General features: G+C 42.3%; 1 protein-coding gene across 1 annotated transcript in view; it reads left to right on the forward strand.

The window, feature by feature from the left end:
• The window catches only part of ADAMTSL3 (ADAMTS like 3), a 206,349-nt gene that overhangs the window by 57,298 nt on the left and 127,289 nt on the right, over positions 1–21,762 (forward strand). Inside the window, exon 4 of the mRNA XM_019640227.1 lies at positions 20,483–20,610. Within this exon, the coding sequence (XP_019495772.1) occupies positions 20,483–20,610 (128 nt within the window). The remainder of the gene's footprint in view (positions 1–20,482; positions 20,611–21,762) is intronic.

Raw genomic sequence — 21,762 nt, forward strand, 5'->3', positions numbered from 1 at the left:
GAACAAACATTAAATTTCTTGTTAAACTTGCCAAGAGTGGAAGTGAAATTAGGGACATGGTTGGTCCAAGTTTATGGGGATAATGCTATGAAGAAAACGGCAGTGTATGAATGGAATAAATGTTTTTCTGAGGGGAGAGAACGCATCACTGATGAAGAGAGGTCAGGGCAGCCAGTAACGAGCAGAACTGATGAAAACATTGCAAAAATGCATCCAATTGTGCGTCAAAATTGTCGGCTGATTGTGCAAAGCATGGCAGACCAAGTAAACATTGATAGAGAAATAGGATACTCTAAACTGAAAATCTTGGCATGAGAAAGGTGTGTGCAGAAATGGCTCTGAAGGAGCTCACTGATGAACAAAAGCAAAGGAGAGCCGAAGTTTACCAAGAGCTTTTGGAGAGGCAAGATGATGTCTTGGGCCGTGTTATCACTGGTGATGAAACATGGGCGCACCAATGCAACCCTGAAACAAAGCATTAAACTGCACAATGGAAGTCACCCAATTCTCCACGACCAAGAAAGTTCCGTCAGGCCAAATCAAGAATCAAAATGATCTTGCTAACCTATTTTGATATCAGAAGGATTATTCATTATGAATTTGTACCAATTGGACAAACAGTTAACCAAGTTTACTATTTGGAAGTGCTGAAAAGGCTGTGTGAAAAAATTAGATGGCAACAACCTGAACTTTTCGCCAACAATTCATGGCTCTTGCATCACGACAATGCGCCAGCTCACACGGCACTGTCTGTGAGGGAGATTTTAGCCAGTAAACAAATAACTGTACTGGAACACACTCCCTACTCACCTGATCTGGCCCCCAGTGACTTCTTTCTTTACCTGAAGATAAAGGAAATACTGAAAGGAAGACATTTTGATGAGAGTCAGGACATGAAGGATAATACGACGACAGTTGTGATGGTCATTCCAGGAAAAGAGTTCCAAAATTGCTTTGAAGGCTGGACTAGGTGCTGGCATCAGTGCATAGCTTCCCAAGGGGAGTCCTTTAAAAGTGACCATAGTGATACTCAGCAATGAAGTATGTATAATAGTTCTTTTTCTAGGATGAGGTCATGAACTTAATTGTCATGCCTTGTATTTTATCCATCTAATAGATGCTTCTTTTGTCAGATCAAAACATACATGAATCAAACTGGGATTTAAAGGAACAGGTTGGAATCATTGTTATTCCTTAAAAATGTGATATATAGGTGATGTATTACAGAATGAAACACCTGAAATCTCTGTAACTTTACTAACAGTTGTCACCCCAATAAACTTTAATTTAATTTAATTTAATTTATTTTTGGGGGGGGGGAATTGGGGAGATGGGAACAGTGCTGGGGGATTGGGGAAGGGGAACAGACAAGTTGCTGTCATTTTGTTCTTCAGTCTAGTTGTGGAGGACGTTGCTTCACTTGCCCAAGTTGGCACCATCATTGCACTCTTCCCTGGCGAGGCAGATCAGTCACCGGCTTCTGGACGGCCGCTCACTGCGGCGGCTGGCTACACACGGTAGCCCATGGCAACCCACTGCCACAGGAGCTACAGCCTACGCCGTCGCCAGTGACTCAGGGCAGCCCAGCTCCAGGTTGAGCTGTTGTTCCGCATCTTAGCTGTGGAGGGCAGTGTTCACTGGCCCTCATATGTGGGATCCGAACCGGGGCCCTCTGGTGTCCCAAGCGAGTTCTTAACCATCGCGCCACTCGGCCGGCCCAACTTTAATTTTAAAAAATGGGTTCTCCCAGAAAATTCTGTTTTGTTTGAATAATATACCAGGGCTATTGCTTTTACATTTATTAATGAGTTTGGATTATAAGAAATACTCTAGAATCACATTAGAAATTGTAAAAACAATGTTCAGTTCTGTTTTAACCAGTTGCTTATATTCCATAAAACCATTACTTTTATTCCGTTGACGTTTCATGGAATTTACTGAATTTTCCTTGTTTGTGCTAGATTATCTTTCTGCTGCTTATGTAGGGCTGGATTTTCATCAGAACATCACACATGCCTGTTTGTCTTTCTTTGTGTTTAAGGGGTATGTTTCTGTAGGAGCTGCCAGCTTAGGATACAGTGTCACCCCTGAATGTGATTCCTGTCAGGCTGCTGTGAGCACCAGTAATGGATATTGTCACAAATGACTTTCGGTTCATTAGAATCTGTCAAAACAGGCTGGGAAAGGTATGGCCCCTGGAAAGGAGCACAATACTGCACTGTATTGGGGAAACACACTTTTAAGGAACTCTTGAGCTGGCATTTATTACAACCTGCCACATCATTTCCATTTTCTGCATTTCATTACGTTCCCCTTCTGGGGGTAATCACAAGAGCGAAATGGGAAGTGGAATGTAAAATGTCTTCTTAAACTCTTCTGAACAAAAATGAGCCGAATCTTTCATTCGGCCAAGCACGTTGAGCACGTACTCTGCCCAAGCTCTCAGGGATAAAACGAGGAACAGGACAGCTGTTTGCAGCCAGCTCACAGCCCAGCAGGGGAGACGAACAGACAAAACTAGCCCTCACGTGATGCTATGGTAGAGGTGTTGGTAGAGAGTACGGAAGTGGAGAGGGAGGCTCTCTTCCTGGGATGGGTGCCTTCAAATTAGGTGCCGACCTGGTGGGGAGAGAGGGTGAGTCACAGCTTACACGTGCGGTTGAAATTCTGGGGCTGGTGCTAGGTTCATTGTGCTTTCACATTTTTGTGGGCTGCACACATTGTATGGGTGGAATTTTATGTCATCTTGACTCACCGGAGAAAGTGCGTAGGTCTGAAGATTTGGAAAACAACTTGGTCTGCTGGGTGCTACATTGTAGTGCAAATCTTTCAGTTGGTTGCTCCGCGCTTGCTAAGCTTTGTCTGATGGACGTTATGTCACTGTCTGGTGAGCACGATGCTGATTAAATTTATGGGGTGCGTGTGTGTGTGTGTGTGTGTGTGTGTGTGTGTGTGACTTTATTTTAAAATCTCCTCTAGTTTGTTGACAGCACTCATACTTCATAAAATAGGGTACACGATCTTGAATTTCATAGGAGTAGAAAGGTATCAATTTTGAATGCTTTCGATCAATTATTTGGCTTAGTGCCAAGTAAAGGCAGAAAAGTGACTTGGACAACCGCAGAATGGTCTGGGGACCCTTTCCACGGGATAGACATCTGGGATGGTGTATGAGGAACAGACCTCGAAGGCGGACATTTAATTAAAGGTTGATACTCAGACTAGAGGAAAATGTGGTGAGTCTCTCAGTATAAAGTCTCTGAAACAAAAAATTTTTCAGTTTTTGTTTTATAATAATGCTTTACATCTTGAAACAGTTTATAAAATATAGACTATGAACTCATAACGACATTAAGTCCAGATAGTAATTTTTATGGCAGTAATCTATGATGCATGTGTATGGGTAAAAAGTCCTGAACATATATTTTTCTTTAATCCAAATAGCAATAATACCTAAAGGGGCAAACTTGAATAATAAAATAATGAAAAAAATAATAATGAAAGTAACATATAATAATAATTACGTTTTATGTATTATTATATGTGATAATATACATAGTAATGTTACATATGATATATAATAAAATCATGAAAATAATAGTAATCATATTTTGTTATAGAGAGGGTGCCAAAAAATGTATACACATTTTAAGAAAGAAAAAACTGTATTAAAATTGTAATAATATATACCGATAACAAAAAATGAATAGAAGTCACATTTGACTTCTGCAGTTACAAGAGGAGCTCAAAGTGGTTCCCATCAGCATAATTTTAATACAGGTTTTTCCTTTCTTAAAATGTGTATACCTTTTTTTGGCACCCTGTGTATATTTTTATATATGTAATAATACATATAATGTGTTATATATAATAATATAATGTTACATATACTAATAAAATAATAATACCAATACCTAAAGGGGTAAACTTTATGTGGAAAGTTCATTTATCTAATGCAGTTAATTCTGATTGCCCTAGAAAAGCAGAGCTGTGCTATCTAGAGAAAGTTTAAACCACATCCGTGACTTAATATTTGCCAAGGATGCCAACAGTCTTTGTGTTCAAGTTCACATACTTCCGATTTCATGATTTTTCCCTTCTCACCCTGTGTAAAGTGGGATCCTTTCCACCCCCCATTAGACATGATGAGCAAGAATTCTTCTTGTGCTTCTCTCATGGACACTCAAGTACACATCTCTGAGCTTAAATTAATTTTCAGTCAGTGGTTTCAAGCAGGACTTCCGTTCTCAGGATTTCCTACATAGGCCTTTCGAGAGAAGCCATTTTTGTAATGTCAAAGGGTGTGTTTGTTTATCATGTAAAGTTATTTGCATTAATACATGAAACAGAATGTGCATAGAGTCACACTTGGTTTATGCCGCTGGGCCGTATATGTTATGGATGAGTGTAGCATTCATGGCAGCCTGCTGTCATGGCAGGGGGGCGGGTGGGCTTTGGAGCCAGACACACCTAGGATGTGCCACGTACTTTCCCCCGGTGACGTTCACACATGTCTTCTTTAGTCTTTGCAACAACCCTATGTCAGGTATGAGTAGTTTCAGCTGCAAGAACATAATGACATACTAATATAGCTGTGAACACAAATAAGGCTGGTACGGTAGCTCAGTGACACCATCAAACACCCAGAATCCCTTTCTTCCGTTCTCCCAACTCAGTGTGTTGGCTGTTCCTCTCATCGTTGCAAGATGCCACCGCACTGAGGTCCAAGGAGGAAAGAAAGAGAGAAGAAGGATGGAACCACCTGTGTTCCATTAATCAGAAAAGCATCGTTGGTCCAGACCATCCAGAGCAGGTGTCCTCTTGTGGGTCATTGACCAGAAGTGTGTTACTGACAAGGCCACCCAAAGTGCAAGGGAGGCTGGGAAAGTGGGAACAAGATGGTCATGGAGAAGTAGGGTTCACCACCTGGCATTCTGTCAGCAAAAAGGAAGAGGGTGTGGATATTGGGGGTCAACTATTAGTGTCTGACCAAAACCCCATATTTCTTGTAACCATGGAAAAGTTCATATTGAGACAGGCTAAATAATTGGAGCAAAATCTCCAGCTCTTGTGTGATAGCTTCATATCAAATTTTAAGCCCATGCTTCTGACTGTTATGCAGTAAACAGGGTCATTTTATGAAGGACATTGGGTACCGTGAATGATAGTTACATGATGGCTACCTGATGGAGTACTAGCCTTAGGTGAAACCAGGACCCTTCAGGTTTGAACTAGTTTCTCATTTTTACAAAGTGAAGTAAAATAGGAAGTTTCCCTACTTACCATCTCGATGGAATACATAATTTCCAATAAAGCCTTGTCATCAGGGGTGGGAAATAGAAAGGACTAGAACTTTCTCATAATTTATCTCTGTTTGGCTGCCAAGGAAATGCCCAAAGCTAACAGAAGTGACCGGCTAGATTGGACTTCAAAGGGTGCTGTCCAGATAACGCAGTCTGGGTGTAATTTGGAAATTAAGTCATCAACGAAGCGTTGGGCTTGCTGCAGGCCTCTGAAACCCCTATCACTGACAACTGAGTGCCAGTTGTAACCACTCCTGAGACGTCCTGCTCCCCTAGTCCTCCCCTCAAACCCTGTTCCTGTTTTCCTTTCTCCCCTTCATCTTTCCTCACTTGGAAAGAGTGTTGAAACAACATTTTATGATTTGGCACCTCGAGGCAGTCCTGGTGTCTCCATGTTGGATTTTCTGTCCTGGCAGAAAAAAATGACTTCAGTAAGTTTTCCCATTTCCCATTCATTATATTTCCTGTCAGGTATGCAGCCCGCTCTGTCCCCACCTGTAAGGGAAGGGCCAGGTGCCATCTCTATCCCCATTTCAGAGCAGTAGAGGAAGGGACCCTCGCTGGAGGACGTTACCCAAGGTTAGCTTTTACGTTTCTCCCGGGACCGTGAGATTCTCTGTTCCTTTTCAGAACGTGCTCCCGTGTTACAAAACTCAAACCTTGGCTGTGAATGCTCATAGTGGGGTTTTGTTTGTTGTTTTTTTTTTTGCTTTGTTTTGTTTTAGTTTTTGTTTCCTTTTGCCTACCGTTCTGGCCCAGTTTTGTTTAAATGAAGGCCAGCCCACGTCTCCCAATTTGTCCATTGTTCTTCATGAGAAGGAAGCAGAAGGAATAGTTTTGCGTGGCTGTTTAAGGATGGAGAAGTGGTGTGAACTTTGGAACATGGGTCATTCTAGGCAGATAAGGGCAGCTTATGACTGGGCAGCCATCAGATCTGACAGATGCAGACCCCCTGGCACCAGGGTGGCAGCTCTCAGCAAGTGGTACCCTGCTCTCAGGGAACCGTGCTGTAGGTGGGGAGGAAGAGTGACACGTGGCTTGAAATGGATAGCCAATTCAAGCTCTGTTACGTCTTTATCGTCACCGACATTGTCACCCTGAGTTCACTACTCCCTGTGTACAGGGCTCCGTGCTAGTTGTTGGGGATACAGACACGTATAAGACACAACACCTGCTTTTGACTTCGTGTGGCTAGTACATAATTGATGGCCTGCTTCCTAGTCAGGTAAAAGAAATAAAATGATCTGTATGTGCTACAGAACTGCCGAGGAGGGGTGGCCTGGGGAGTAGACCTCAAAGGAGAGGATGGAGGAAGGCACTTTTGGGGTAGGGAGTGTGATGTGTTGGGTTTTCCCGGGAGCAGACTCTGAGAGGATTTTAGCATGAAGTATGTTTATGTGGGAGTTCCTGTGGGATCCACGCCCATGGAAAGGAGGGGAGGAAGTCGGAAGCGCAGAGGGGGAAGTCGAGCTGTAACGCCGAGGCAAACACAGCCTCAGCCCACCCCGCAAGGAGCTCAGCTGGTAAAGCCTTTGGAGCTGCCCAGGGTGGCTGAGATGGCCAGGTCTTTACACCTGTGCTTCAGTCAGTCACTGGATGTGGGCTCTTAGAGGACACCCTTCTGCAGCTGAGGCCAGAAGAGCTTCATTGCTGGAGGTTCTGGGCAGCCCTCTGTCACCACAGGGACAAGGGCATAAGCAGATGGCTGCATAGCCTGCATGGTGATGAGTGAGGACCCGAACAGTTGAGCTGTAGTAGCTGTTACCTGGAGAAGCACAGCAGGAGGTCACGTTGGAGGTGTTGGTAGGAGACAGAAGGTGGAGGGGTCTTGATGGGCAAGCTAAAGACTTTGAACTTCGTCCTGTGGGTATTGGGAATCTACTACAGAGTTTGAGCAGCGGGTGGGTGTGACAGATGTGAAATTATGTGTTAAAGGGACATGTCTGGCTGAGATATATAGGATACGGAGTGTCAAAGGGGGAAAACAGGAAGATGGCTGTGGAGTAGTAGTATAATTCATGAGTGTGAGTACTGTGGTTCGTGAAAAGAATGATTGAGTTTGCGTCCAGCCCTCTGTCACCGAATTGACTGTGTAGTTTTTCCTCTTGGGCCTCTGTTGTACCATCTGTGGAAATGATAAGCCTCTTTCCAGTGCTAATGGCTTGTGATTTTATGTTGAAGTTATCCGTTCATTTGGGTTCCTTAATGGTATCTTTGGGGAAGGTATTAAAGACCAGTTTAGTGTAAAGCCAGACTCCTGGAAGCTTTGCTTTGGATATTTGTATGTTAATTAGTTCCTCCACGCTCATGGCTTTCCAAACCCCCATATTTCCACACAAGTTTTGAAGCCAGTGGATTATGGATTCAAGCTGAATCAGATCATGAATCAGCTATTACAAGCTGGGGCGTTTTGTCTCTGCGTCAGTTACAGCACATCCGGAAACTCAGCCCAGCTCCACACAAGACTGAATTAGTGTTCCTTATTGCACAGAGATGGGATGTCTTTACCTAAGCTTCTGCTTCAATACTCAGGAAAAGAGGATTAACACCAGCAATAAAGAAATGAGCCAGTTTGAGCCCAGGCTCAACGGGGACTTGGATAAGATATGTCTCTTTCTTCCTTGTGGGTTGTGTGTGGCATAGCTTGGTGTCAAGACCAGACTCAACAGATAACTTAGGGAAGGACAAAAATAGCAATAAACAAAGGAGAAAAACACACCCATCAGGATTCGTAGCCTCCTTCTCTTTCAAAGTGGTTCATAGAGAAAATTTTCCATAGTGGAGAAATTGTAATTCCTTGATCCGTTGACTCAAGACATGACTTTTTCTCCAAACCCATATTCTATTGAAAGTAGTAACGCTGTGCATTTGTTTGTTCATGAACTAAATTATTAATTCATTTCATAAGTATTGTCACGAAGTGCCTTGTATATGCGAGGTACCATCTGATAAACCCAGATCAAGTCCCAAATTTTGTGGGGCTGACAGTCTAGTTGATGAGACGGACATTAATCTAAAAATCACATGGTTTGCTCGCTACAGACAGAAGTTAGCTAAGGTTCCTCTGAGGAAGTGACAATTGAGCTGACAGCTGAAGAAAGGAAGCTCAGTGGACTCAGTTAACTAGATGAGGTTGGATTGTAGCTGGCGTCACTGATGAGTATCGTTTCAAGGTCAGTAAAATTTTGGGATTTTATATTATTAGGAACAAAAGAAAAAAAAATTAATATACTGACTTAACCAAGTGTTAGAAGTCATCCAGTTGGACAGAAGCAAAGCCAAACTTATAGTGCCTTCAAATGAAGTCTCAAATGACAGACGTGGTTTCTGTGTTGGAGCCTTGTTGGCTGCTGTGGGTCAACAGTATTTGGAAGCTCCTGGTCCAGGTAAATCGAGCACAAGAGGGACCACACCAAACCTAAAGCTGTGGGCGTTGGTGATTTTCTCTGATGTCAATTTTTTTCCAACATGTCTGGGCCTTTTCCAAGAAGGTGAGCAGCTGTGCCAAGAAATTCACTGGATATGCTATGGGAACTGTTAGAAACAGGAAACTACATGTGGAAACCTCTCTTTGATGTAGCATCTTGAATAAATACAGAAGCAGAATGGCAGAGGTGGTATTCTCTGTTTGGGATGATTTTCAGTCATGCTTCCCTCACTCCTCAACTGGACACTGCAGGCGAGTTCCTTACATGTAGGGACAAGCACCAGCCTCCAATAGATCGCTTCATGTGTAAGGAGTAAAAATCAGCACTAGTAACATGAGAAATGTGAAGATTCCACATCATAACATAAATGGTTATCCTAAAGAGGTAACGCAGGACTATTTAGAAGGTAATTTCATTGCAGAGAACACATATATTATTAAATAACATTCGCTTTGGCTACTGATGAAAGTGAAAAAACCAAAAACATTGAGTGTATGAAAACAACAAAATGAGATGAAAAGGCGACTCCTAAGTTAATCAAGTACATGATTAAAGGAAATAAATTATTGATTTAATGTAAGGTTGTATTATACATCTGTACATATGTATGGGTGTGTATACACACACACGTGAGTATTTTTTTTTCCTAGGAAAATGTTTGGTTTGGTTTTCAACTTATTGACCATATTTCCAACCATTGTTGATAGCATTGACGTCTAACAGAACTTTCTGTAATTATTGGAATTTTCTGTATTTGCACTAATTTGGTAGCCACTGGCCATATGTGTGCAGAGCTAGTACTTGGACTGTGGCAAGTATACATTTAAGGTCCTATTACGGAGGTGGATAAAAATGGGTAAGTGAATTTTAACTCTGCTCAACCTGAAACACCCCTGGCTAACTGGAAAACTCCATGGATCTACACAAGGTCATTGCTGTCTAGCCAGGGAGACTGTCCCACTATTTTTAGTCAAGGGGTGAGGATTTTGCTGTCAGCTCTTACACTCTTAGTGCCATCAGTTTTGGCTGTGCAAATGTCCCCGTTTTCTCTCTTCGCCTGGGGTGACACACCACCCACGGGTGGCCCAGAGTAGGCTGACCGCCAGCCAATCCCAGAAGGAGAGGAGTGAGATAAAAACAACAGGCTGGCTTCTTTCATTACTTACTTTCGTAGCTGTCAAATAATATTTCTTGTGGGAGTTTGTTTAAAGCCTGTGCCCCTAAAATGTGGTCTGGGTAATATTCTTGATGAGTTGTTGGCACAAAACCTGTGTTTTTCTAATGTGAAATGGCTAACCATGGACGGAACTAAATCACTAAGAAAAGTCAAAAAAGAATTTTTTTAAAAAACTTGATATCATTAGACTTGAAAATCTGTGCTTATTTTTTTTCTTGGAAAGTCCGCTGTGGATTGTCAAATATGAGTGCTTTGAATATGGTTTGAGGTATGTGGAAATTAAGAGCTCCTTAGGACTATTTTGTGGTTCTTAATGTAGGGCAAGAAAGTATATAAAATAGGATTTTGTAGGTATTGCTTGTCTGTCTCTGCCCTTAAATGTTACTGTGGAGAAGGCAGACTTGTTGACTTGAATGCCTCCGAAATTCTCCCTGTCCGCATCCTCCAAAGAGTACTTCCTTTTCTGTTTTAATTAGAAAAAAAAAAAATCTAAAGAAAAAGATAAATGCGGAGACTAGTATAACAGAGTCATGTGTACCCACCACCTAGAATTAACTAGTACCGATGTTTTGTCTTGTATGAGTCACGGTCTTGACCACTGTGTTGCATGTATATAGTTTGAGATGTTTCTTGGGTTGGGGTCTGAGAGGCAGATCTGAGATGTGAATTTGTGTTCAAGTGATTTATTCAGGAAGTGTTTCCAGGGAAAGCAGGATGGGGAAAGAGAAGGAGCACAGGAAAGATGGGATTTCAGGTAGAGTCCCAGCTGCTGCCTCACAGGCAGGGAGCGCTGGAGGGTAAATTACTCTTCAGTTTGTCCTGTCTCAAGGGAGCTGGGCCTGCATCAAAATTTTGAAATACACATATTAGCATAAAGATGTTCTCTTCCATCCTCTAATTTTAGTGCCTGCTGAACCCGTAGTGATGCTCCGATTTTCAGTGACTTTGCTGTTTTTTTCTTCAATAATTTTGCCAAAGAATTTATCAATTTTATTAGTCTTAGTAATGATCCCCATTTTAGATTGGTTGACCCTCTTTCTTATATTTTTATTTCTTGTTTCGTAATTGTTGTTCTCATCTTTATTATTTTCGTCTACTTTCTTTGGGTGTCGTTGGCTGCCATTTTTCTAATGCCTTGAAATCTCTTGAGATCATTGATTTTTTTTTCCCAACTTTCTTTTGTTCAAATATGTAGATTTAAAACTACAAATTTCCTTTAAAGCACGGCTTTAGTTGCTTTCCTCGAGTGTTGATGTGTAGTATATTTGCCTTCACTTAAGAGTATTTTCTGATTTTTATGGTGATTTTTTTTCCACTTGGGTTGTTTAAAAGAATCTCTCTTAATTTCCAAATGTTTGAGTTTTTTTTTTTAGTTTTCTCTTTTTATTGATGTTTAGCTTATTTGATTTGTGAGCAGAGGAAATACTTGTGTGGTTTTGGTTCTTTGAATTCTTGAGATTTGCTATAGGGCTCAGCTTATGATCAATTTTTATAAGCATTTTATAAAGACAAAGAATGTATATTCTTTAACAGTTGGTTATAGTTTCCTATACATATATATTCATTTAATTTGTAATTGAATCATGTCAATATCCTCTACCATTACTGATTTTTAATCTGTTTGGTAAGGTAAAGAGAGAGCTGTGTTAAAATCTCCTGCCACGATTCTGGATTCAGTTTTTGCTATATATATTTTGTAGTTATGTTAATAGGTACATCCACTTTTAGAATTTTGTTCCATCCTGGTGAGTTCAAACTTCTAGCATCACAAGGCATCTGTCTTTGTCTCTTCGTCTTAATGTCTACTTTGATTAGTGTAACTAAAGTAGATTTATTTTGGTTAGTACTCGTATGGTATCTTTTTTTAGGCTTTCATTTTCAGTCTTTCGGATCATTATGTATGTGGAATGTCTCTTAATAGACTATAATTGAATTTTCAAAATTCATCCTCATGATCTTTTTCTTTTAATTGGTGCATGTATTCTATTTGAATTAAATGCAATTATTGATATGTTTGCATTTAAATCTTTCATTTTACTATGGGCTTATAAAATTTGTCCATCTTTTTGATGTTTTTTTCCTCTTTCATTTTTTTACTTTCACTTGGATTGATTATGTATTACTATATCTTTTTCCATCTGTCAATTTGGAAGTTATGCACTCTTTTCTATCCTCCTAGTGGTAACACTAGAGATGAAAACGTGTGTCCCTGACTTACTAAGTCAAATGTTAACTCCTTTTATCTTCTTCCTAGATGATGCAGGGTCTTAGGATACTTCAATATCATTTATCTCTCTTATGACTCACACCCCATTGTCAAATATCTTGATTCCATATAAATATTTTAAACTGCACAAGACATTATAATTGCTGTTTTATGTAGCTGTTGTTCATTTAGACCTGCCCACATGTTTATCATTCCTATTTTTGCTCTTCATTTCTTCCCACCTCTCCAAGCTATCTTTAACCCTAAAAATACCTTTTCATATTCCCTTTAAGCTGGTCTACCGATGGTGAATTCTTTCTATTTTTATTTGTCTGAAAATATCTTATTTCATTCATGGAGGATATTTTTGCTTTCCTGGTTGTCCTCAGTGGGATAGTTGATCCATATTACCTCATCCACCCATTACTCTCCATCGGACTTTCACATTTGGCAACATTTAATATTCCTTTCTAGTCAGTCTTACCTAATTCTGTTGTGCGTGCTTCTTGATGACTCCCAGGTATCATAGATAATATCCTATGAAACCTTTCTTCGTGTAAAGTATCATTATATTTAGGAATTTATTCTTAACAAAAAAGTCAAGACAAAACCCTCATTATAGTTGGATGTTTTTATGCCTCTTGCTTTAATCGGAGAGGACCTGGTTATGGTTCTTTTCTAACTTGTCTGGTAGCTGTGGACGTTGCGGGGAAGTAAACTCCATGTCTCATCCATAATTCAGGATTGTGTGGAGATTGTTAGGGAGAGGTGGCCTGTGTGGTTCCTGGAATGGGCTCCCCGGGGACCACGGTGTCCCAAGTGTCATGCATGTTCCAGAATATGCTTTGTCGACAGCACACCTACCTTCGTAACTAGTGTGCTTTATAACTGCTCCTCAAATGACCCCCGTCTGAATCCGCCCCGCTGTGTAGCTTTCCACTGAGTACAACAGATTGGATTGCTGTGACCAGACCTGCCTCATCCTCAGAAGTCTGGACATGTTGGGGTTCGTTCACCTTCACTTGGAGAAGCCTTGGCCGCCATGACTTAAAACTCTTGATAGCATGGCTGGGAGATTATTTTTTCACTAGCACAAGAGGTGCAGCCAACCTCCGATCCAGGAGCTTGAGAGCGAGGGTGACTGGTGGGTGTGAGGTGAGGAGGAATCTCAGACCTGGGGCCCGCCTCCTAGGTAGAGGGACTGGCAGGAAAAGGCCAGGGGCAGGATGCTTTCTCAGAAGCTGTCCTGGCTTATCCTAACCTCAGGGTCCGGGGAGTGCGGGGGAAGGGCTGGTCCTGGCTCTCGAGTCACCTGCCACCTGCAGAGAGAGCTGCTACAGGACGAGGGTCTTAGTATTGCCATGGCGTTGGCCATGGGAAGCAGGACTTGGCAAACGTGTTTGTCTTGGGGAACAGGGAGTGACGTGGTACTTGGATGGGATGGGTGGGGTGGGGTGTGAGTCCAGCTGTAAGAAACGGAGCTGGAGGCGAGCAGGCCACGTGGAAGTTGGAGCTGTAAGGCTTGTGTCTCTTGGAATTAGTGACAGGCTTTGAGGTGGTAAATAATCAGATGGTAAATAAACATCAGCTACGAAAGAGGGGACCATCAGGGTCATGAACTGTGACGTGCACACTTTCTAGGAGAGGAGGGCGGAGGGCTGAAGAAGGGAAAGCGAGTGATGGGGATGCTGTGTTTGTCAGCAGTGCCTGGCACACAGCTGCCGGTTGCTGGTGTTTAATGCATCCTGTTTGAATTGCCAAGTCTGTGTGGCAGCTTGAGTGACATTTTTATGTCATTTACCCAGCTCATTAAAAAGTGTGTGTGTGTGTGTGTGTGTGTGTGTGTGTGTGTGTGTGTGTGTGTGTTGTTAAAGACCTTAAGGCAGCATTAACCTGAAAGAATATATTTACTGTTTAACAAAGTCTGGGTCATTTGTGATCTCCTTGAGTAACCTTTGTGGTCACGTTGCAGTGCAATTTATTTGATGTCTGGGAAGTAGTATCCCCGTGGAACTTACTTTATTTTGGGCTGTGTTGAATATGGAGCTGTTAATACAGTATTTCCAATAAAGCGACCTTCTGCGTGAAATCTGTGTTTAATTACTAACGGTTTTGCAAGACGAGTAGAACAGTACTATTCATTCTAAGTCACAGATTTAGGAACCTGTCAGGAAAATATTTTATGATTTGATTTATGCGTGGGGATCCAAGAAAGGCAAGAAGTGTTCGAACAGTTATGAGATTGTGAACACACTTACTCTGGAAGAATTCTGGGCTTTCACCATGTTATATAATGAGTGAACAATATCTGTTTTGAATTTTTCACCCAAAATATTCCCTCGCTAGAACTTTGCTTAGGAAAGTATGATTTCCTAAGAGATCTTTAAGCCTGATAGTTTTAACCAAACAACACAGTGCATTTTGATTCTCTGGATGTGTGTTTTCATAGGTTTCCCTTTAGTGGGTTTTTTTTCCTGTTTTAAAAAAAAAACAAAACAACTTTTATGGGGTGTCTTATTGCATAAACTACACATGTTTGGTATATAAAATTGGGAAATGTAGATGAGTAGAAAGAAGGAGATAGGAAAATGTTGTAATTCTGTCACAATTAGAAAGTAAAGATGAGCCCACGAAAAGAACTCATGGTAATCCCATTACACAGATGTTGGTAGGGATGTGAGGCCCTGCCCGTACTTCCAGCAGGATTGGTGTGTCCCCTGGAAAATCAGGTCTCCTAACCCACGTAGGCATTGCTTCTGTTTCGGTGTCTCCTTGGTCTGGTCTGAATGACTGAGGACTGACTCAGCCTCACTGTGTCCCCTCAGCCTGTCACCTGCTGCTCACTGTCTTGTGGGAGCCATACTTATCCTCCCAGGGCACCGACCCTTGAACTGGGCAAGCCCTTGGTATATATTTGGATGAGAAAACTAACAAATGCATCCGGGTCTTTGAGTGTCGGTCAAGAACCCCCATTTCTCATGAAATTACCTAGATAACATCAAATCCTTTAGAAAAACAGACGTGTAGCTCTGGTTGCAAATACAGAGGGGGAAAAAAAAATAAGTGAAAGACTTCATTGAGATACCGAAAGAATGTTGTGGTCAAGCGGATCACAGCAGCAGATGTATTGGATCCAAGATGCGAAATGCTGGCTGGGAGTGATGATAGCTCGGCTGCTGTATTTGACAGGAGTCCTGGTCCCTGGTGTAGGGGGCTCGTCTGTGAGAAAAACACGGGCTTCATCTGGGGTCAGACAGAGAGGGGTTCTGCCCGGGCTCCCCCATACCTTGGTCATGTGGTTCTCAAAGCCACAGTTGTTCACCTATGAAATGGGGATGGTAGTATGCACCTCCAGGGTTGGTTGAGAAGGTTAGAATACGGCAAAAGAAGGGGCCATTCAATACACAAATAGCTGCCTTTTCAGGACCAGAGTCTTCAGATCTTCCCCGAGGCAGAGACAGAGGGTGACAGGATGTTGGTTGACTCAGACTAAGGGGGAAAAAACCTACAGATAGGGTTCCGATAACAGCTCGCCGTATAAAAAAACAACAACTGTATAAATAACATTGAATTTAAATAATTACATAAGACTTCTTATGGAGAGGTTTGGAAAGGGGGGCCGGGGAGCAGTGATAACCCAAGTGACAAACAGAGAAGTTGCCTCTTGAGGGTTACCATCAGGCCAGACATGGAACTGATATCTGTCACCATATTTTACTGTCACTAGATTTCAGAGCTGGGGCTGGCTAACGTGGAGGGCTGACAGCTTCTCTCAGGAAACTCACCAACAGCACGTGGCCCAGGACCACAGACCACCGTGCCGGGTCCAGTTCTGCCTAATGGCTGGTTTCTTCCCTCCCAACAACCCTTTTTTCTGCCTCCTGACATTTGATGGCGGTGATTGGCATTATTTTGTATTTTTATTGTAACATTAAACTGTGTTCACAGATTCCACGTCTGATTAGTTGGCTGCTTCCTTGGCATGCTGGTCTACTTACGACTTTGAAAAAAGCAGAACTGCACACTAATGGAATTCTGTAAGATGAGGGAGCTGTGCCCAGCCCGTTTATCAGGGGCTTGGGTGGAGCCGGGCAGCTGCAGAGCTGGGCAGAGTAGCTCGTGGATGGGGTGAGAGGCTCAGGGTTCAAACAGATCTCAACAGGCTGGTGTTCCGGGCCAAAACCAACAAGAGGAAATTCAGGAGTGATTAATGTTAAGTCTTGCATAAGTGAAAGCTGGAGAGAGAGTTGGCCCTACTTGTCGTTTTGAAGGACAACAATAGCTTACACTGGCTAAGACAGTCACTTATTGTATTTATTGAGATGCCGTGTTCCTTGATGTGGATTTATATGTGTTTTTATTTAAATGCTGTTGGAGTAAAGATGACCATCTCCATTTTGTGGATGAGTTTTAGAAAGTCTAAGAAAGTTACCTGGAGTCACACAGCTTTTAACTATGATGTGATTGATACTGCTTGAAATAATGGGATCCAGTAAATGGTGAGACTGAAGAAGGAAGGGAGGGAGGGAAGGAGGGAGGGAAGAAGGAAGGAAGGAAGGAAGGAAGGAAGGAAGGAAGGAAAAAGAAGGGAAGAAGGAAACTTATATTTCATCCAAAGAAAACTGGATCATAGGGGCAATGTGCAGTCTCTTATTCTCAGATGCAGTGTTGTGTCCTGGACACTACATTTTGAGATTAAAAATGTGCAAATCGGGCTGGCTGAGTGGCGCGATGGTTAAGAACTGGCTTGGGACACCAGAGGGCCCCGGTTCAGATCCCACATTTGAGGGCCAGTGACACTGCCCTCTACAGCTAAGATGCTGAACAACAGCTCAACCTGGAGCTGGGCAGCCGTGAGTTGCCGACGGCGTGGGCTGCAGTCCCCTGCTGCAGTGGGTTGCCATGGGCTACCGTGTGTAGCCAGCAGCCAGTGTGAGCGGCTAGCAGCCACCATGAGCGGCCGTCCAGAAGCCGGCGACTGATCTGCCTCGGCCTGGAAGAGCGCAATGATGGTGCCAACTTGGGCCAGTGAAGCAACGTCCTCCACAACTAGACTGAAGAACAAAACAACAGCAACTTGTTTGTTCCCCTTTCCCTGATTCCCCAATAAAATCTTAAAAAAAAAAAAGTGCAAATCACGTGTGTGAAGAGAGGGGCAATATTCGTGAAAGAACGGGATGGCTGAAGGCACCGGATGGTTTGAGGAAGCTTGAGGAGGTTTTTCGGTAGAAGATGGTAGAGCTCACTGCCCAGCGCTCCAGCAGGATGTCAGTTCCAGGGAGGCACCGTGTCACTCTACGGAAGAAGTCACAAACACCAGTGTTCAGAAATGACCCCAGTGGGGCCTTATTCTGCTCTCACGGAGTTTTGTTTGTTCGTTTGTTGTTTGTTTTCTGAATTTTTGTGTCATCATCATGCTGCTGGCATCCAATGGAAGAGACGAGAACTGGGTAGAAGTCGGGGATATTACTGCTATTCTGGATTAAGGGCAGGAGGCCTGGCTGGTAGAAAAAGGCAGTGGGGTTAGAAAGCAAACCCCGTCCATGTCCATGGTCAAGGAGGGGAGGAAAACCCAGGGACCCCTCTTGAGATGTCATTTTTCTCTCTTGTTTTCTTAGGGAGGAAATATTTTATTGATCCAACCAGAGAAACCAAACGCCTGCATTTATAACATGCCTATTTTTGTTATTTTAGAATCGAGATTCTTTTTTGTTGTTGTTGCTGTAAGTAAAGGTGGAGAACTTGTAGAAAGAAACCTGACTCTAACCGTAAACCGAACAGATGGGATAGTGGGAATAAAAACAAATTAAAACAATATTGCAAAGAACGCTCAACTTTCACTTTAAAATGTATATGATGATGTTTTTCAACTTTTCACATTCAACCTATCAGTGTATCGAGTGACAAAATGAAAAATCCATTTCAGCTGTGTATATTTTAAACGTTTACCTAAATGATTTGGACTTACCCACCTGAAAGTCCAGATGAATGTATTAAACTGCTTATTGTATTTTTTATGAATTAAAACTTTATATTATGTTATAGGCAGGCCATAGTTATATTTGGTGACATTTAATGCAGAAAATTGAACTGAACAGCGGTCTAATTAGAACAGTAAATAGTATGGGTTTAATTAGCCCTTATTCCCGATGACAGATTTGATCAGTTGCCAGACTCTTATCCGTTTGCTTGACTGTTACCGAAATATTGCCTCTAGTCGGGCTGCTTACTGTGCTATAAATAGGTAGCTTGGCAAGAAGCCACGAAACCCACTGGCCGGTGAGACTTGGGTGAAAATTACTGGAAAAACCCCTCCTTCCTTCTAGTCATTATTTCTTCATTTCACATTTGAAGGTCCTTTCTACAGATCCCTCTCTTAATTTAATATATGTTTTTTTTCTTGCTTGGATGAGGTAACTTGGCCTAAGGGCTTAAGGAAACCTGTGCAATATCTCGTTCAGTTGCTGGCTGTATGTCAGGGTTTCCTTTGTAAACTGTCCTGTTCCCCAACCTAGAACTTACCTAGTCAAGCCTCGTCTGACTTGGACTTCCCGGCATGTCAACAGATGAGGTTCTTGCTTGTGTGTTTGCACGCTTGTTTTTAACTAAATTGTTAAAAGTGTTTGCTTGGGAAAAAAAACAAAAACAAAAATCAATTTTATAAAATGCAGAGAAACAACAAAAACAAAAGACATTAAAATCACCCAGAGTCCTCCCACCTAGAGGCAGCCATTGCTAACATTTAACCCTTCGCCACTCCCTCCTTTTTCTATGCGTGTCCACGTTTACCTGTATTAAAAATGGCACAGGCTTGTATTGTTCTCTAAAGATTGCCTTTACCCCCACAAACATTTTTTAAAAAAGAAATGTCTTCTGTGGTTTTCTTCAAAACCCGTGAAAGTTCAGACAAGATGAGTATCCATGGTAGCACCACCTGGCTTCACCACACTTACCATTTTGTCATGTTTGCTTCAGATCTTTTAGGGGGTGGAGGGGAATTAAACATTCAGCTGACGTCCCTCTTGTGTCTTTCCCCCACAACATGCACTCCTAGTTCCTCATCTTCCGTTCTTAGAGACAGTTTGGTGTGTTTCCTTCCTGCCCATATGCTTGTACTACTGTGCTTTTGCATGTATTTTCATATCTATAGATGGAGAGATAGAAGATACTGAGTGAGTTTTCATTTTAACATAGTGAAATCTATCAGCCTTTTCCTTGATAGTTTCCACCTTTGGTGACATTTTCTATATCAAGTCTATATAATTATTGATCTACAATTTTTCTAGTATTTTATGGTTTCAGCATTTTAGATACAAATTTCTGATATATCTGGAATTCATTTTGGTGTATTTTGTGGAAAAAATTATATATATATATATATTTTTTTTTTTTTTTTAATCATTTGTCACATTGACTTGTGGTCCCATACTATATCCTTTTACATGGGTCCATTTCTGGACACTTCTTTGTATACATTTAATACATCCGACTGCGACTGCTATGCCAATTCTATACTCTTTTAATTGAGGCAATTTCCCTCTCATTGCCGTTCTTTTACAGTGTTTTTTTTTTTTTTTCTTGGCTCTCGTAGCCATTTACTCCACCAGATGAACTTTATGATCATTTTGTTCGGCTCCAAAAAGTTTTCCTTTGGGGTTTTGATTGGAGTTGCTGCTGTAAATTTATGAATTCATTTGGAGAGAATTACCATTCTCCGGGATTGACCCTACCATTTAGGACAATGGCACATTCCTCCGCTTATTCAGGCCTGCTTTGGGCGCCTTAGTAAAGTGTTATAACGTTTAAGTTATACATACCCTGTCTTTTCATACTTGTGTCTATGCGTATTCCTAATTGACCGATCCCTATTTTCTTGAACCCTACAGCTCTATTGACTGTCTTCTTGAAATGGAGCCCCTCTCTCGGGGGGTTCCACAAACCCTCATGCAACAAGGTTTCCTTGGGTTAGCACCAGCTTGACAGACCTGGCAGAATTTCAGGGGTTGAGAACTTCTCAGGCACAAGTTGTAAAAACAACAGCAACAATATAATACATAGCATTGCTATTTTAGCCAGTATTTTTCCCAATTTTGGAATGATATAAAGCTTCAGCCTCAAAACTGAGCTTTGAAGCCATCTGGACACAACCTTTGTAAGTGGGAAAGGTACTCATGTGCCATGAGTTTCCCTATAAAGTTATCTTGTCTGGTCTTGTTTAAATGTTGTTCTTCCAAAGCAAAGCATTTTCAGGCAGCTTTGGTTTCGTGAACAGCTTAGGGTAAGACTTGGGAGGTGGGGGGAACCAGGAGAGGGTTGGGATCTTTCTGCCATATTTGTCTGTCATGCCTTATGTTTTCTCACATTCTAGACCTCGAAGAACACTCATTCAGATGAAGACAAAGACGGCAACTGGGACGCCTGGGGAGATTGGAGTGATTGTTCTCGGACCTGCGGGGGCGGAGCGTCCTACTCTCTGCGGAGGTGTTTGTCCGGAAGGCAAGTGGTGTCTTTACCTGCTCTCCTGTGTGGGACATCAGTGCCTCTGGATGGGCTGGGGGCTGGGAGCGGACTCCTTGGCTTTGGAAGGCCCTACGATGGTGGCGATAGTGGCATAACATCAGCTGGGTCTTAGTATTAGTCAGCCCCAAGTCACCATATTTAAAGAGCAATGGCTCCATTTTCATGCGCGTGACCACACCCCACATAGGAGGAGTCAGGGGTGTCAGACACTCGAGGCCTTGAGGGAGGGGAGGCCTGGCATGTAAGTCACTGGCCGGAGTTGGCAAGACTTGGGGTACAAGGGCAAGTCTTCTGGGTTCTGCTCTTGAGTTGTTGCAACTTTTAAGTAGTTTCTTATTTGCTTTCTCTGAGCCATCCATTGATCAAGAGGTAAGGCAAGTTCTGTTTTCGCACCTTAGTTACATTTTTATTAAATAGCATTTGTTAAATGTAAGATCAGCTTCTTAACATAAGTTTGTAATAAGTCCGCAATGAGTGCTTTTGAGGCAATTTGACGTAATTCTTGCATGGTCAGTTTAAATCCCAGCTAAGCATTTGACCTCAGTTCCCACGTAAGATGGAGATCAGGTAAATGGAGTCTGATATGCTCGTTCTGCACAAAAGACTCTAAGATCACGGCCACCATCTTTAAAGGTGGGATGTTGTCAGGTGGAAGCATCCATTGACTTTCCCTGTGTAGTGTCAAGGTATAGAGCAGAAACACAGGGAGAACATATTTTGTTTGGTTTAAGTTTGGATTTCATCGAGGTCACTGTTTTATGGCATTTTACAGTGTGACCGCACCCATCCTGCAGTTTCCTAGGGGCAGAGCAGAGCAGGGAGTTGAGAGGTGGTAGACGTGGCCTTTGAGGAGGAGGACTGTTGGTCCCCTCAGGACAGCATGGAAAGGCTGCTGGGGACACCCCCAGGGCGAGCTCTGACACCGAGCATGAACCCTAAGCAGGTTTCCAGCATGGTGACTGGAGAAGCGGAGGTCAGACTGTAGCTTCTCTCTGTGACCTCCAAGTCTGAGGGGTCTCAATAAGTTGCAATTAATGGTAGGTCTCATGTGGGAAAAGAGGGGTTAAGTTTAGTGCTGTTCGTCATCTTTTTTGTTAATAACATGTACTTGTATTTGTTCCAAAGAGC

The sequence above is a fragment of the Hipposideros armiger genome, unplaced genomic scaffold, assembly GCF_001890085.2.
Source record: "Hipposideros armiger isolate ML-2016 unplaced genomic scaffold, ASM189008v1 scaffold_48, whole genome shotgun sequence".
Taxonomy (NCBI): Eukaryota; Metazoa; Chordata; class Mammalia; order Chiroptera; family Hipposideridae; genus Hipposideros; species Hipposideros armiger.